The sequence below is a fragment of the Protopterus annectens genome, chromosome 10.part0, assembly GCF_019279795.1.
Source record: "Protopterus annectens isolate FY-2018-M chromosome 10.part0, PAN1.0, whole genome shotgun sequence".
Classification (NCBI taxonomy): Eukaryota; Metazoa; Chordata; order Ceratodontiformes; family Protopteridae; genus Protopterus; species Protopterus annectens.
The window spans coordinates 609,243,967-609,260,495 of record NC_056744.1 but is presented as its reverse complement, the minus strand read 5'-3'; the positions used below and the strand labels follow the sequence as shown (position 1 = coordinate 609,260,495).

Sequence of the window (16,529 nt, the reverse complement as noted above, 5' to 3'; positions counted from 1 at the left end):
TGCTGAATCTTTTCCACTTTGCTAAGTAAACCTTTCTGGTGGATGGTCTTCGAGCCTCTGTTAGTATCCGCTGAACTTCCTTGGAGAGAGATAAGCTGAAGTTATTTAGGGGATCCCCAGGCTGTTAGCTGCAGTGTCTGAAGGTTTGGATGCAGTGTTTCAAAATTGTGTTGAGTCAAAAGTAGAGGCCACTGAGGGAGGGCCCACCTCCTGGTGTGACATATGCTCTGTAGTAGTGGGTACCAGTGATGTCTTGGCCAATCCGGAGCTATTATGATTCCCTTGGGATTCTCTGCTTTGATCTTTAGTAATACTGAGGTCATCAGTGGCAGAGGTGGGAATGCATAGATTGCTAGGGAGTTCCAGTTGAATGAGAGGGCATCTATTTTCCAAGCTTTTGGATGGTATGTCCTTGTGCAAAATTTTGGTAGAAGATGGTTGAGGTGAGAGGCAAATAGGTCCACTTCTGCCTTGCCCCATGTCGAAGTGAGTTGTCTGAAGACCTTCGGATGTAACCTCCACTCGTGTGGATCTGTGAAATTCCTGCTTAGGCTGTCCGCCAACACATTGTCTTTTCCTGGAACAAACTTTGATTGTAACTGGATGTTTAGGCTCAGTGATTTCTCCCAAAGCTGCATTGTCAGTCTGCAAAGGGGGTAAGAGTGAGTGCCCCCCTGCTTGTTTATGTACCACATCACAGTGGTGTTGTCTGTCCGTATCATTAAATGGCCTTCCTGGAGTTGGTTGGTGTTGAAAAGCCTCGATGGCATGCATTACTGCCAGCATTTCCTTTTGGTTTATATGCAGATGTGTTTCCTTTGGAGACCATTGTCCTTGTATGCACCTGCCTTCCATGTGCGCCCCCCATCCAAGGTCTGAGGCGTCTGTAGTCATGGTCTGTGTTATCTGTGGTTTTTTGAATGACATACCTGTGTTTTCCTTGCTCACCGAGGCCCAACATAGGAATTCCTTTTGTAGGCATGGAATGTGTGGTATGATTGTCTCCAAGTTGTTGCTGTGTTGAGACCAAATGCTTTTTAGGTACCATTGAAGCTTTCTCATGTGTAGTTTTGCTAATGGAACCAGTAGAATGCAGGATGCCATGTAACCCAGGGCCTGTAGGAATCTCCTTGCAGTCATCTGGGTGAGTTTTGCTAAACCTTTGAAGTAATGAGTTAACTTTTCTTGCTTGTCTTCTGTCAGGTAAGCCATCTGAGAGGCTGTGTCTAGTTTGGCTCCTAAGAAGATTATTTGCTGGGATGGCTGCAGTCTTGACTTTTGGAAGTTGACTGTGTATCCCAGAGCTTGAAATCGTATGACATAATCCAGGTTTTTTGTCAACATCAATTTGTCGTCCGCTTGTATGAGGCAGTCGTCCAGGTACAGGTAAATTTGTATACCCTGGAGCCTGCAATGAGCAATTACTGAAGCCAGGCATTTTGTAAATACTCTGGGTGCAGTAGATAATCCAAATGGCAATGCTGAGAATTGATAATGCTCTGGCCCTGCAAGAAATCTGAGGTATCTTCTGCAGCTGTGTCTGATAGGGACATGCAGGTATGCCTCCTTGAGGTCCAGAGTAATCAGCCACGACTCCTTGCCCAGCATGGTTGCCCAGCATGGGAAGGACCTGCTGTAGAGTCAGCATTTTGAACTTTGGTACTATGAGAAAGGTGTTTAATGCGGACAAGTCCAGTATTGGTCTCCATTGAGATTCTTTTCTTGGAACAAGGAACAGTCTTGAGTAAAACCCCTGTTCTTGTTCTTGTTGTGGAACTCTTTCTATTGCTTTCATTCGAGTCAGCAGAGTGATTTGCTTGATAGCCTCTGCCCTTTGATTTTGTGGTAGGTTTGGCATGCCTTGTTTCCTTGGTAAGGTATGAAAATGAAACCTGTACCCTCGGTCTATAATGTCCAAAATCCATTTGTCCTTTGTCAGTCTGTGCCAGTTTTCTGCAAACAGAGATAATTTCCGCCAAGGGAGCTTCTAGTTGTTCCCCGGTAGGCGAGGAAAGTCATTGAGTTTGTGGTTGTTGGGCAGGTGAAACCCCTGCGTCACTTCTTTGGTTTCCTGGCTGCCATTGTCGCCCCTGTAAGGGCCTCTGTATTGGCCTCTTCCTCGGCCACGTCTGTTCTTACGCCTTTGAAACTTTTCTGGATTAGCAGAGGACGAGGTTTTTGGAGGCCAATTCCTACTGCATCTGGCGGGGTTGAACCTGGAGGAAATCTTTCACAGTCTGAACTGATTTTGCTTTTTCTTCAATGGTCTTTAACACATCCTTAGCATTTGCACCAAAAAGCTTGTTCTTTTCCAAAGGTGCATCCAGAAGTTTTGCTTTTACATGATCTGGTAGAGGTTGATCTTTTAACCAAGCATGTCTACGAATCACTGCCCCTGTCATAGCTGCCCTACATGAAGCTTCCAGTGCATCATATCCACACTGCAGGAAGTGATTGCTTACTTGCTGAGTGTTATGTACAGCTTCCTGCAAAGTCTTCCTGTCTAAAGGATCAGGAGAAGCTAATGTTTTTTGTAAATCTTCTAAGAGATAATCCTGATATTGTAACATATGAAAAGGCAATTTAAAGCTCTCATAGATAAGGTAGTGGATGTGTAAACCTTTTTGCCCCATCTCTCTAATGACCTTGCTTCCCTGTTGGAGGGCAAAGGATTTTTTGAGGTGGAGGCTGAAACTCCTTTAGGCCCCTGTGAAATAGTTTCCAAATCAGCAGTATGGGCCCTGAATAAATGGGGATGAGTTTCTGGGACCCTGTAATACCTGTCTGGCTTGGTTGGAGGAAGAGAATCAGGGGTAGCACTAGAGTCAGAATACAAATCATCCAGAACATCAAGTACAGGAGGAATAGCTAAGGGCCTGTGCTGAGGCTTCTTAAGGAAAGTCCTAAGGCGTTTCCTAGAATCAGAATATTCCTGACCCTGCCACTTGAAATGTTCCCTCATGGTGTGCAGAACTTCCCCAAAAGAAATATCCTCAGGAGGGGAGGCCGAAGGGATGGAATCCTCTGCATCCGAGTCCTCATAGGTGTGGAAGAGCTCTTCTTGGCTATCAGAGTGGACAGAGCCCTCAGAGTCTTCATCTGAAGGAGTAGGGTCAGAGGGTTCAACCCGGGGCCTTTTATCTGGAGGAGGCTGTGATGCTCTCTCAGGATGAGCCTGCGAACCTCTAATCATGGAAATTAAATCAGCAGCCATGGACATAATTTGTGTCTCCGGAGTCGGGCTGAGGTAAGGATTTAGAAGAAATATGCTTTGTTTTGCTGGCTGCCTTAGCCCTAGTGTAGGTCTTAATAGACATGGCCATAGGAGGCCTGGCAGCTCCACGTGCAGGAGTGACCTTGTCTACAGCAATGGTCTCGGGCATTTCCTCGGTTTCGGTATCCGGAGGAAAGTCTATAACTGGCGTCGGAGTAATGTCTGGAATCGGTGTAGTCGGTAATGCGGTGTCTTCAGTTCGGAGCGGTGGAGAGACCGTCTCAGAGGGAACCGGAGCACTCGTGCTAGGTTATGGCGTGGAGTCGGTGGTAGACGCGGGCCGAGGATGTCGGTCCCGGTCTTTTCGCTTTTTGGGAGTTTGCGATGTCGGAAGATCCGACGGCATGGTGTAGGCAAATTTATCGCCGAAAAAATCTTCAGCGAACTCCGCCCGGCGCCTGAGAGTGCGCTTGTTGAAGCGAGCACAGGCTAGACAGGCCGAGACGTCATGGTCTGGGCCCAGGCAAGGGAGGCAGTAAGAGTGGAAATCCTTATGAGGTATTTGTTTACCACAAAAAAGACAATTGTTAACTTTTTCAGTAATTTCTGACATCGGCTGAGGCAAGAAAAGGTCCCCAACGGGGAACTTAGCTTTTTTGATGACTTCGGTATCGTAGAATACAGGAGCTGACCGACCGGCACTTGCGAACTGCTTCTGCTTAGGGCACCGCGCGGCAAGAAAGACTGAAGAAAATGGCGTCGGCTGATGCTTATGTACTCCAGCCGCTCTGACGTCGGAGAGAAATGCGACATCAGCCGACGTCGGACCCAGACTTTGGAATCCGACCGACCGAGGGCTGCCTGAGGCAGGACAACCCACATGTTATGACTGCAGTTGCATTCTTGAAGAACATCAGGATGGGGGCACCAGGTAATGTGTTGGGGGCGCCGTGGAGCTGTTTTGCCTAGGGCACCAGTTGACCTAGGGCCGTTTCTGCTTGTTATCATGGTAGGTTATGAAATTCCTAATTTTTCTATGGTTTTTGTGGGGATAGGCTGAAATGAGAAAGCATTTCTATTGTTAATGGTTGGACTAATTATTGTTGGTATTGGAGATGGGCTATTTTTAGTTAATGTTATGATTCTTTCGGTGAAGTACTTGTTATGTTCTGCGGCTGTTCCTAGATTATCTGATAAATTAAGGGGAGGGGTAGTGTTTTGACCAGGATGGAGAATTTTTTTTAACTGTACTCCAGAATTTTTGAGGGTCTTTTTGGTGTTACCCTAGCAGTTTATTGTAATAATTTATTTTGTCTTGCTTGATTTGTTGTTTGTCATTGTTCCTGACTTGTTAAGTGATGCAGTCGACCTGAGTTTTGGTAGTAAGACATAATTTCCAGGTTTTGTCCCCAAGTTTAAGAGAATTTTAGTTTCTCTTGTTAGCCACTGAGCATAATTAACTTTGGCTTGTAATGTCCTAAGAGGTGCCAATCTGTTAAGGAAAGTATTGTTGAAATATTCTACTGCAGTATCAAGAGGCAGGATCTTTAGGGTATTCCAGTTGCATTTTTTTAGTGTCTATTAGTACATGAGGGTTGAAAATGTTCTTATTGCAGATTTGGTGGTAAGTGGCTTGCCTTGCTGAGTTAGTATGTTGCCTGAGGAGATATGTGGGCAAGTGATCACAGAGTATCTGGTAGACAACCAAAGATTTGGTAAAGGGAGAGATTATCTGTCAGTGTCCAATCTAGAACTGACTGACTGATTCTGTTCTGGTAAGAGAATGGATAACTTGTTTGAACCCACAGAGATTGATATAGTTACTGAGGCTGTCTGACTTACTGGTAGTCCAGTCAGTACTGAAATCAACCATGATTAATATTTCTTGGGAAGTGGTGTTACAAATAGATTGAATGCTATCTTCTGTTGTGTGTATGTTATTGCTTAGTGGTATAAAGGTTGCTACAATGGTAATGTGTTTATTCTGGTTGATTTGGAGTTTGGTCATTAGTATTCTCAGAGTAACTTAAGTTTGGTATGCTAAGAGTTAGGGGCTGCATATATAGTATCACTGCTCCTCCACCTTTTTCCTTTTTACGATCTGCCATAATTATATCATAGCCTGGTGGGGAGATTTCATTGTCTGATATGTGAGGATTTAACCATGTCTCTGTTAAAATAACTGTCAGGGGAGTAGTGAGAGAGTGGGGCTTGCAGGTCTTGTACTTTATTTACAGCACTTCTGAGATTTTATATTTAGAAAGAGTAAATCTGAACTTTTGTGATGAATATTAGTTATGCTATGTTGTTGGGGGAGGGATAAGGGATGTATTTAGGGGCTGGGTTGGGCTGTATATACCTCCACTTACTGCAAGCTTGGAAAAGTACAGTTTTGTACCTACCATAAATGTAGATGTCCGATAGACATGCAACTGCAGTCATAACATGTGGGTTGTCCTGCCTCAGGCAGCCTTCGGTCGGCCGGATTCCAAAGTCTGGGTCCGACGTCGGCTGATGTCGCATTTCTCTCCGACGTCAGAGCGGCTGGAGTACATAAGCATCAGCCGACGCCATTTTCTTCAGTGTTTCTTGCCCCAGATGCCAGGTGCCCTCCAAGGAAGGCTGTAATCAAATTGGAAGACAAAAACAGGATTCCAAACAAATAAATGAGCAATAAAACAAATACACCATAACAGATATCCCCAGCTAATAGTAACAGGGATAGGAGTGGACCCTAGGCATAGAGGGGTATGGAGGGAGGGAAAATCCGACTGCAGTTGCATGTCTACCGGACATCTACATTTATGGTAGGTACAAAACTGTACTATGTCCTTCAAGAATGCAACTGCAGTCATAACATGTGGGTAGAATACCATAGCTTAGCTGGGGGAGGAGGTATACACTAGGAAAGAGATGGTGTGGCAATCAAACCCTGCAGGACTGCCGAAGCAAAGCCTGCTCTGGATCTGGAATATAGAGGGAGATTGTAGCGTTTGGAGAATGTATGCACGGAGCTCCATGTAGCAGCTTCTAGAATGTCCTTGGTAGGCACCCCTCTTAAAAATGCTGTAGAGGTGGCTGTAGCTCTGGTGGAATGTGGTCTGACATTGGCTGGAACAGTCTTTCCATGAAAGGAATAACAGAATCTGATGCAATGTCCAATCCATTTAGAAATAGTCTGTTTTGAAATTGCTTTTCCCTGGACTGCAGGGGCGTAAGCTACAAAAAGTTGTTCAGACTTCCTACTGGCCGTGGTTCTGTTCAGGTAGTATCGAAGTTGTCTGCGAATGTCCAAGGTATGCAAAAGTCTTTCCCCCTTATTCTCAAGATTGGGGAAGAAAGCAGGCAGATGAATGGCTTGATTTAGAGAAACCCTAGATACCACCTTTGGCATAAAAGTAGGGTTGGTCCTTAATGAAACCCTGTCTCTGTGGAAAATAATAAAGGGTGGTATTGCCATTAGGGCCTGTAGCTCCGAAACCCTTCTTGCTGAGGTAATTGCCAACAGGAAAGCTGTCTTCCATGATAGAAATTGCAAGTCAACTGAAGCTGCTGGCTCAAAAGGAGGTAGAGTCAGTTTTTCTAAGACAAAATTGAGGTCCCAGGCTGGCACTGGGGCCTTTCTTGGTGGCTTAATGTTCTTGATTCCCCTGAGGAATTGTCTTAGTAAGGGGTGAGAGAAAACAGGAGGATCAGTGTTGTATCTAGCCGAAATAGCAGATGCATGTATCTTTATGGAAGAATATGAGAGGCCGTTCTTTAACATATCTGCCAAATATTCCAAGATAAGTGGGATGTTCAGCAATGAAGCATCATGTCCCTTGCTGACATTCCAATTGCTGTATCTTTTCCACTTTGCTAAGTAAACCTTTCTGGTGGATGGTCTTCGAGCCTCTGTTAGTATCCGCTGAACTTCCTTAGAGAGAGATAAGCTGAAGTTATTTATGGGATCTCCCAAGCTGTTAGCTGCAGTGTCTGAAGGTTTGGGGATGCAGTGTTTCGAAATTGAGTTGATTCAAATGTAGAGGCCACTGAGGGAGGACCCACCTCCTGGTGTGACATATGCTCCGTAGTAGTGGGTACCAGTGTTGTCTTGGCCAATCCGGAGCTATTATGATTCCCTTGGGCTTCTCTGCTTTGATCTTTAGTAATACTGAGGTCATCAGTGGCAGAGGTGGGAATGCATAGATTGCTAGGGAGTTCCAGTTGAATGAGAGGGCATCTATTTTCCAAGCTTTTGGATGGTATGTCCTTGTGCAAAATTTTGGTAGAAGATGGTTGAGGTGAGAGGCAAATAGGTCCACTTCTGGCTTGCCCCATGTCGAAGTGAGTTGTCTGAAGGCCTTCGGATGTAACCTCCACTCGTGTGGATCTGTGAAATTCCTGCTTAGGCTGTCCGCCAACACATTGTCTTTTCCTGGAACAAACTGGGATTGTAACTGGATGTTTAGGCTCAGTGATTTCTCCCAAAGCTGCATTGTCAGTCTGCAAAGGGGTTAAGAGTGGGTGCCCCCCTGCTTGATTATGTACCACATCACAGTGGTGTTGTCTGTCCGTATCATTAAATGGCCTTGCTGGAGTTGGTGTTGAAAAGCCTCGATGGCATGCATTACTGCCAGCATTTCCTTTTGGTTTATATGCAGATGTGTTTCCTTTGGAGACCATTGTCCTTGTATACACCTGCCTTCCATGTGCGCCCCCCATCCAAGGTCTGAGGCGTCTGTAGTCATGGTCTGTGTTATCTGCGGTTTTTTGAATGACATACCTGTGTTTTCCTGGCTCACCGAGGCCCACCATAGTAATTCCTTTTGTAGGCATGGAATGGGTGGTATGATTGTCTCCAAGTTGTTGCTGTGTTGAGACCAAATGCTTTTTAGGTACCATTGAAGCTTTCTCATGTGTAGTTTTGCTAATGGAACCAGTAGAATGCAGGATGCCATGTAACCCAGGGCCTGTAGGAATCTCCTTGCAGTCATCTGGGTGAGTTTTGCTAAACCTTTGAAGTAATGAGTTAACTTCTCTTGCTTGTCTTCTGTCAGGTAAGCCATCTGAGAGGCTGTGTCTAGTTTGGCTCCTACGATTATTTGCTGGGATGGCTGCAGTCTTGACTTTTGGAAGTTGACTGTGTATCCCACAGCTTGAAGTAATCGTATGACATAATCCAGGTTTCTTGTCAACATCAATTTGTCGTCCGCTTGTATGAGGCAGTCGTCCAGGTACGGGTAAATTTGTATACCCTGGAGCCTGCAATGAGCAATTACTGAAGCCAGGCATTTTGTAAATACTCTGGGCGCAGTAGATAAGCCAAATGGCAATGCTGAGAATTGATAATGCTCTGGCCCTGCAAGAAATCTGAGGTATCTTCTGCAGCTGTGTCTGATAGGGACATGCATGTATGCCTCCTTGAGGTCCAGAGTAATCAGCCACGACTCCTTGCCCAGCATGGGAAGGAGTTGCTGTAGAGTCAGCATTTTGAACTTTGGTACTATGAGAAAGGTGTTTAATGCGGACAAGTCCAGTATTGGTCTCCATTGAGATTATTTTCTTGGAACAAGGAACAGTCTTGAGTAAAACCCTCTGTTCTTGTTCTTGCTGTGGAACTCTTTCTATTGCTTTCATTCGAGTCAGCAGAGTGATTTGTTTGATAGCCTCTGCCCTTTGATTTTGTGGTAGGTTTGGCATGCCTTGTTTTCTTGGTAAGGTATGAAAATGAAACCTGTACCCTCGGTCTATAATGTCCAAAATCCATTTGTCCTTTGTCAGTCTGTGCCAGTTTTCTGCAAACAGAGATAATTTCCCGCCCAAGGGAGCTTCTAGTTGTTCCCTGGTAGGCGGTAGTAGAGGAAAGTCATTGAGTTTGTGGTTGTTGGGCAGGTGAAACCCCTGCGTCACTTCTTTGGTTTCCTGGCTGCCATTGTCGTCCCCTGTAAGGGCCTCTGTATTGGCCTCTTCCTCGGCCACGTCTGTTCTTACCCCTTTGAAACTTTTCTGGATTAGGAAAGGACCAGTTTTTTGAAGGCCAATTCCTACTGAATCTGGGGGGTTGAACCTGGAGGAAATCTTTCACAGTCTGAACTGATTTTGCTTTTTTCGATGGTCTTTAACACATCCTTAGCATTTGTACCAAAAAGCTTGTGCTTTTCCAAAGGTGCATCCAGAAGTTTTGCTTTTACATGATCTGGTAGAGATTGGTCTTTTAACCAAGCATGTCTACGAATCACTGCCCCTGTCATAGCTGCCCTACATGAAGCTTCCAGTGCATCATATCCACACTGCAGGAAGTGATTGCTTACTTGCTGAGTGTTATGTACAGCTTCCTGCAAAGTCTTCCTGTCTAAAGGATCAGGAGAAGCTAATGTTTTTTGTAAATCTTCTAAGAGATAATCCTGATATTGTAACATATGAAAAAGGCAATTTAAAGCTCTCATAGATAAGGCAGTGGATGTGTAAACCTTTTTGCCCCATCTCTCTAATGACCTTGCTTCCCTGTTGGAGGGCAAAGGATTTTTTGAGGTGGAGGCTAAAACTCCTTTAGGCCCCTGTGAAATAGTTTCCAAATCAGCAGAATGGGCCCTGAATAAATGGTAATGAGTTTCTGGGACCCTGTAATACCTGTCTGGCTTGGCTGGAGCAGGAGGAAGAGAATCAGGGGCAGCACTAGAGTCAGAATACAAATCATCCAGAACATCAAGTACAGGAGGAATAGCTAAGGGCCTGTGCTGAGGCTTCTTAAGGAAAGTCCTAAGGCGTTTCCTAGAATCAGAATATTCCTGACCCTGCCACTTGAAATGTTCCCTCATGGTGTGCAGAACTTCCCCAAAAGAAATATCCTCAGGAGGGGAGGCCGAAGGGATGGAATCTTCTGCATCCGAGTCCTCATAAGTCTGGAAGAGCTCTTCCTGGCTATCAGAGTGGACAGAGCCCTCAGAGTCTTCATCTGAAGGAGTAGGGTCAGAGGGTTCAACCCGGGGCCTTTTATCAGGAGGAGGCTGGGATGCTGCTCTCTCAGGATGGGCCTGTGAACCTCTAATCATGGAAATTAAGTCAGCCGCCATGGACATAATTTGTGTCTCCGGAGTCGGCTGAGGTAAGGATTTAGAAGTAATATGCTTTGTTTTGCTGGTTGCCTTAGCCCTAGTGTAGGCCTTAATAGACATGGCCATAGGAGGCCTGGCAGCTCCACGTGCAGGAGTGACCTTGTCTACAGCAATGGTCTCGGGCATTTCCTCGGATTCGGTATCCGGAGGAAAGTCTATAACTGTCGTCGGAGTAATGTCTGGAATCGGAGTCGTCGGCAATGTGGTGTCTTCGGTTCGGAGCGGTGGAGAGACAGTCTCAGAGGGAACCGGAGCACTCGCGCTAGGTTTTGGTGTGGAGTCGGTGGCAAACGCGGGTCGAGGATGTCGGTCCCGGTCTTTTCGCTTTTTGGGTGTTTGCGATGTCGGAAGATCCGACGGCATGGTGTAGGCAAATTTATCGCCGAAAAAATCTTCAGCGAACTCCGCCCGGCGCCTGAGTGCGCTTGTTGAAGCAAGCACAGGCTACACAGGCCGAGACGTTGTGGTCTGGGCCCAGGCAAGGGAGGCAGTAAGAGTGGAAATCCTTATGAGGTATTTGTTTACAACAAAAAAGACAATTGTTAACTTTTTCAGTAATTTCTGACATCGGCTGAGGCAAGAAAAGATCCCCAATGGGGTACTTAGCTTTTTCGATGACTTCGGTATCGTAGAATACAGGAGCTGACCGACCGGCACTTGCGAACTGCTTCTGCTTCGGGCACCGCGGCAAGAAAGACTGAAGAAAATGGCGTCGGCTGATGCTTATGTACTCCAGCCGCTCTGACGTCGGAGAGAAATGCGACATCAGCCGACGTCGGACCCAGACTTTGGAATCCGGCCGACCGAGGGCTGCCTGAGGTAGGACAACCCACATGTTATGACTGCAGTGGCATTCTTGAAGGACATCTATATTTATTACCATGTGTATGACACTGGATATATGTTTGCAATGTTTAAATGATAGTTTTTTTGTTGGATTTTTGAGAAGGGGTATACTTTATGATATAGGTAGTCAAAGGTAGTGGAGTTTAGGAATGTTGGTGATATTGTATGGTGAGTGGTATGAGTAAAAGGGAGGTTAGTGGTTGTGGTTTTGTATGCATCTTGGGTCAGGCATGGATGTGAGTGATAGGCTGTTAAGCGGGCAGCTGTTAGTAGAAATAGAAGTAGTATACTTTTTAGGAATAACATTTTGGAATGCATGGGTTAATTAGGGTGTGGAAGAACATTTATTTAATATAACTTCACAGCAAGGATAGAGAGAACAGGTGTTACTATAGGCTAGATAGGTATTTAGGTCTGAGCTCTTGTCTATAAGGGGCTGGATTAGTGTTTAATTGTGATTTTAATTAAATAATCCAGTACACAGGAATGGAGGTTATTGAATGATTACAGATAATGGGTTGGAGTGGTTTGGTTAGGGTAAATCTACATGCACCTGGGTTGAGTGGGAATGGTTGGAGGGTAGGGGAGCAGAGTGAGCTTGAATGTAGCGAGGGCGAATGGAACGGGCTGGACCTGGCTTGATGTTAAAGACCCATCAGATACAAATCAGAAAGGTTAGTTACAGTTTAATATAGTGTGCAGTGTAATGTGGCTAGGAAAGGATAGAGTGTAACTTATTAGGTTAGAAAGAACAGAGAAAAGAGGGAAAGGAAGTTTGTAAAATCCAAAGAGAAGTATGAGATAACAGTACACTTCTACAGGATGTAGGTTAGGATAGAAATGTGTGGAAGAAGCTAGAGAGAGGGTTTAGTAGTACAAGGTGTTTGCTAGGGACTAATGCAACTTGGCGATGTATAGGAAGGACAGGGTCTAGGCAAAGTATTATTCAAAAAGAACCAACAGGCACCTACAGTGTAAAATATTTTGATTGTTGGGGATGGTAGTTCGGCAGGTCACTGTTCACTAGAGGCTTTGCTGGGCTATGAGAAGTAAAGACCGTGGATTGATCTATGCAGAGAGAGAGAAATGGAGGGTTAGAGAGTGTGTATACCATTTAAGCTCGTAACAGTGCAATGTTAAGTAAGAATTCTAGAGTTAGATCAGATTAGCAGTAGGGGAGTAAAGCTATGCAAATGTATGATCCAATGCTAAATACAAGAACATAACAATAAGAATTAACAAATAAAATTAAGCACCTCTCCCCCAGTGTAACTAACACCCAGAACTATTGTACGCAACAAAATGTGGGGGATGAAGCCTCCTGCACTGAGAGGTTAGGAGGCACAATCCCCTCAAGAAATATTTTTTCCTGGTTTTGTAAACTTGGGTCTCAATGACTGCTGAGTTGACAAACTGCACTTTTAACAATCTGACATCTATTTTTTTTTGTTTTGTTTCTGACTACAGTGATCTTTTAGAGAATAAAGTAAAATGGGAGCAAGAACAGCCATTAGTGCTAGAGGAACCACTACCAAGTTACCTAAATAACCAAGTTTAAATTATTTGACACTAAGTAATGAAGATCCTGGATCTCTGACAATTCTTACCGTTTCATCTGCCAGTGTTTCTAGTTGCTGAATATATGGTGAAATAAGAGAATGCAGATTTTTTAGTATTTCTTCCACCTGAAGTGTTGACAGCAGAAATCCCAGGGCCTGCATCAGCCACATGCACTGGCTTGTCTGTGGTAAAAAAAAAGACATTGCATCACCAGTTTTGAACTATAATTCCTAATATTCTTAATACTGAAAAGAAAAGGTAACAAAAGTTTTGTTCAAGGTAGCATCAGTTTCAGAGAGTTAAAGCAGAAGAATGAAATGCAGAATATAATCTCATAAAATAAGCTTAAATCATAAAAATTCCCACTCAACATAAGCATTACACACCCCAACAATTTCAAAAAAGAACTAAAACAAAAACTGTCTAGCCGAATCATGGCTGTGACCATGTCATGGCCCCACATAAACACTTATCCCTGTCTACTACTTATTCCTTCCTCTACTACTTATACCTACTAACACAACCAAGAGGTTAAGGCTTAAACAGCTTTACCTCCTTTCCCTGGTATAATATGAACTTGTATAGATTTATTCTCCCATGTCTACCTCGACCTGGCCAAGGCCTTTGATACCATTCCCCACTCAGGTATCATTGATAAACTCACTAAACTAGGCATCAATCCTTCTATCACTAGATGGGTTGTAAATTGGCTCACAGACAGGACTTACAGAGTGAAAGTTGCAGACTCCAAGTCAGACTGTCGATCAGTCACGAGTGGAGTCCCACAGGGCTCGGTCCTGGGCCCTCTCCTGTTTGGCATCTATTTCTCAGAAGTCCAGGCTAACACAGGACGACTCTGGCTGACCAAGTTTGCTGACCGACTGCAAACTAAGAGTTATCAACTCCCCAAGTGATGCAGACATCCTACAAAAGGGCTTCTCTGAGACCAATGACTGGTGTCGGAACCAAGGCCTGAAGCTTAATGCCAAAAAATACGTTATGATCCCCTTTGGAAAAAACTCAGTTCCTACGAATTACCACATTGAGAGCCCACTGAGCACTGAAGGGGCCATAAGAAATCTGGGCACCCAGGTCGACAGCCACTTCACCTTCGACCACCACACCCTGCCACTGTGGTCGGAAAGTCCTTCTACGTGGCACATCTTATAACCAAAGGTTTCACATCCAGGAAGAAAGAGGTCATCATCCCTCTCTACTTATCCCTCATTAGAATACAACGCGTCATTTGGCATGTAGCTTACCAGACACCTACAACAGCTGGAGAGGCCACAAAAGTACCTCACAAAAATTATCCTAAGCCTTAAACACATGGCCTACATGGACAGACTCAAGAAACTTCAGCTGTTCTCGGTCTCTTATCGTCTACTTAGCGAAGATCTCTGCATGACTTAGAAAGCCATGTCCGACCCAGCCCTACTTGAAATGCTGCACCTAAAGAAATCCCAATCCCCCAACACCACACGCTCCAGAGATCACAACCTCATTACCACAAGTAACAGAACATGGTGGAGGGACAGGTTCATCTCCCAAAGACTGCCATACTCTGGAATAAGCTTCCCATTCATGTCAAGCAGAACACCTCGCTGACCCTCTTCAAGAGAAATCAAGACGAGTGGATGGGTAGCAAAGTTCATTCCGGGGATCATTCCAGTTGCCCTACTGGATATGGGCACTGTGAACTAACATCGGGTGGAATGGTGCCTGGGCAATTTTTTTGGGCTAGGCTTGTAAAAGCTCCAGGGCCATTAGCCTAGTACACATCTATGAACCTATGTTTTTGAACATTGTATGTAACTTAATGATGCTTATAATCTGTTTTGGATCTCTCACATTAGAAAACAGTTATATATTTGTCATTTATTGAATTTTATATCCCTGTATATTCTTTTTTTTTTTTTAACTTTGTTTCTTCTTTTTTCATAAAACTGTACAAGTATCTTGCAGATTTTCTCCTCGGGTCTCCAATGAAAATGCGCTTGAGCTCAGTTGGACCAACCTGGTTAACCAATGTCAAATAAATAATTAAAACTCCCAAAGTTCACCTAAATCATCATGGTAACAAGGATTTCCAAATAACTGGTTACTCAAAGATGTCGCCATAAAATTTCCAGTACAGCTTAGCTCAGTGTTATGCAGTGGAAGAATTTAACATTTTAATTTGCAATTATCTATGTCTTTAATTTATTTACTTACATTTGTTCATAAGGGTAGTTTGACTGGGTCAGCAAAAGCAAACCCTTTTTAAGTGGAGTCCGTGGGAGAGAACAGCTCTTTACATCAATAAGAAAAGAGAAGTACACAAAAGAGAAAAAGAGTTACAATTAATTCCTTATCAAAATATAGCATGCTGCACAGCAGCAAAAACAAAGCAGGAGTTAATCCTACAGATTTATAATTGTATTACTAATTTTTACAATTATATATACAAAGTAGATTCACAGTAGAACAATTTTTTCAAATGAATGCCCAGTACAATACTGCTCAAGTCCTTTTTGAACTCACTCCCTGACAATCTAAGACTGTAATCCATAGCACATAAGAAGCTCAGTATGAGGGCAGAATATGAATACAGCGCTACAGTAATCCACAGAAGTGCCTTTGTATTAATTGTGAAGCAACTAGCTATGTGTGTAGCTTATTGTGCAGTTGTGTTTTTCACTTTTGTAAAACCGGACTAAAAAATCCTTTTTCCAGGGCCATATCAGGCAATCAGAGTAAATTTGTGTTGTGAAAACCCATGCACTTATCTAGGTTATGTTTTAAAGGAAGATAGTGAATCACACTGCAGTAGAAGTTTATAAACGTATCCATCCATTGTGTTTTATTTATCTATTGGTGAAGATTAAGGTTCCTAGTTCTTGTGTTAATGGAACCATTTGGACTTATGGAGATACAGGGCAACAAAGTCTCTAATGGAATGGTTAGCAAGGCAAATTTACACACACACACACACACACACACACACACACACACACTTGCATGCCCACACTCACACATCTCACATTCTGAATGTGGTTTATTTTTCTTGGGGATATTTCATTTTGTTAAGTCAAACACAGCTTAAAGGTTATAAGGTCTTTGATGCCACTAAGATCCAAATGAACAGCTGCTACAATATGGCAGCTACCCTCTTATAAAGGTTGACCTACAAGGGGATTGTACTTACTGGGTGATGCTCTCCACCAATCAGTATTCAGCACACTTTACTCAGAAGCTTTCTTTTTTCCTTAAGTGCAGGTATAACTAGTGCTAGGTTGACTACATAAATGTACCGATCCTCTGTGCCTGCCAGTTTTCTTCAAACTAGTAGCAAGCACATTTTCTGCAAATCATGGAATAAAAATTTGATGTCTACACTGCTAAAACTGTACATACAAGTAAATACATGCTAAATTGATAGGAAACCCAATGGCCAAGGCTAGAAGGGTTCTCCAAGCACCAAGGTATAGCAGGATGTCTTTCTTTGATGGGTCAATGACTGAGATGAATTATACACAGTATTCCACCATAATAAAATTATCCAAATGGCAGCTCAGGGATCATGATTTAGAAGGCAAGTACAGAAGCACAAAAAAAGGCTCAACTCGTGAAGTCAAAGTTTTACCAATAATACTTGTTGCAGATACATACCATGACCCAGTGGTTATAGCACAGGTGTCTGCAATGAAATGATTCTCAAGGCAAGCAACAGAAAAAGCCAAGGTAACATCTGACCATAGCCTTTTCCCAACAGGGGTTACTGCCGCACTGAAAAAAAAATAATGTAGCTAAAAATCCAGTTGGAAAGGGTT

General features: G+C 43.8%; 1 protein-coding gene across 1 annotated transcript in view; it reads right to left on the bottom strand.

Moving 5' to 3' along the window:
* Positions 1–16,529, bottom strand: part of IPO13 (importin 13) — a gene marked incomplete in the record, with an annotated part of 1,347,960 nt that overhangs the window by 483,089 nt on the left and 848,342 nt on the right. The window contains 1 exon segment of the mRNA XM_044085442.1: positions 12,765–12,899. Coding sequence (XP_043941377.1) covers positions 12,765–12,899 — 135 coding nt within the window.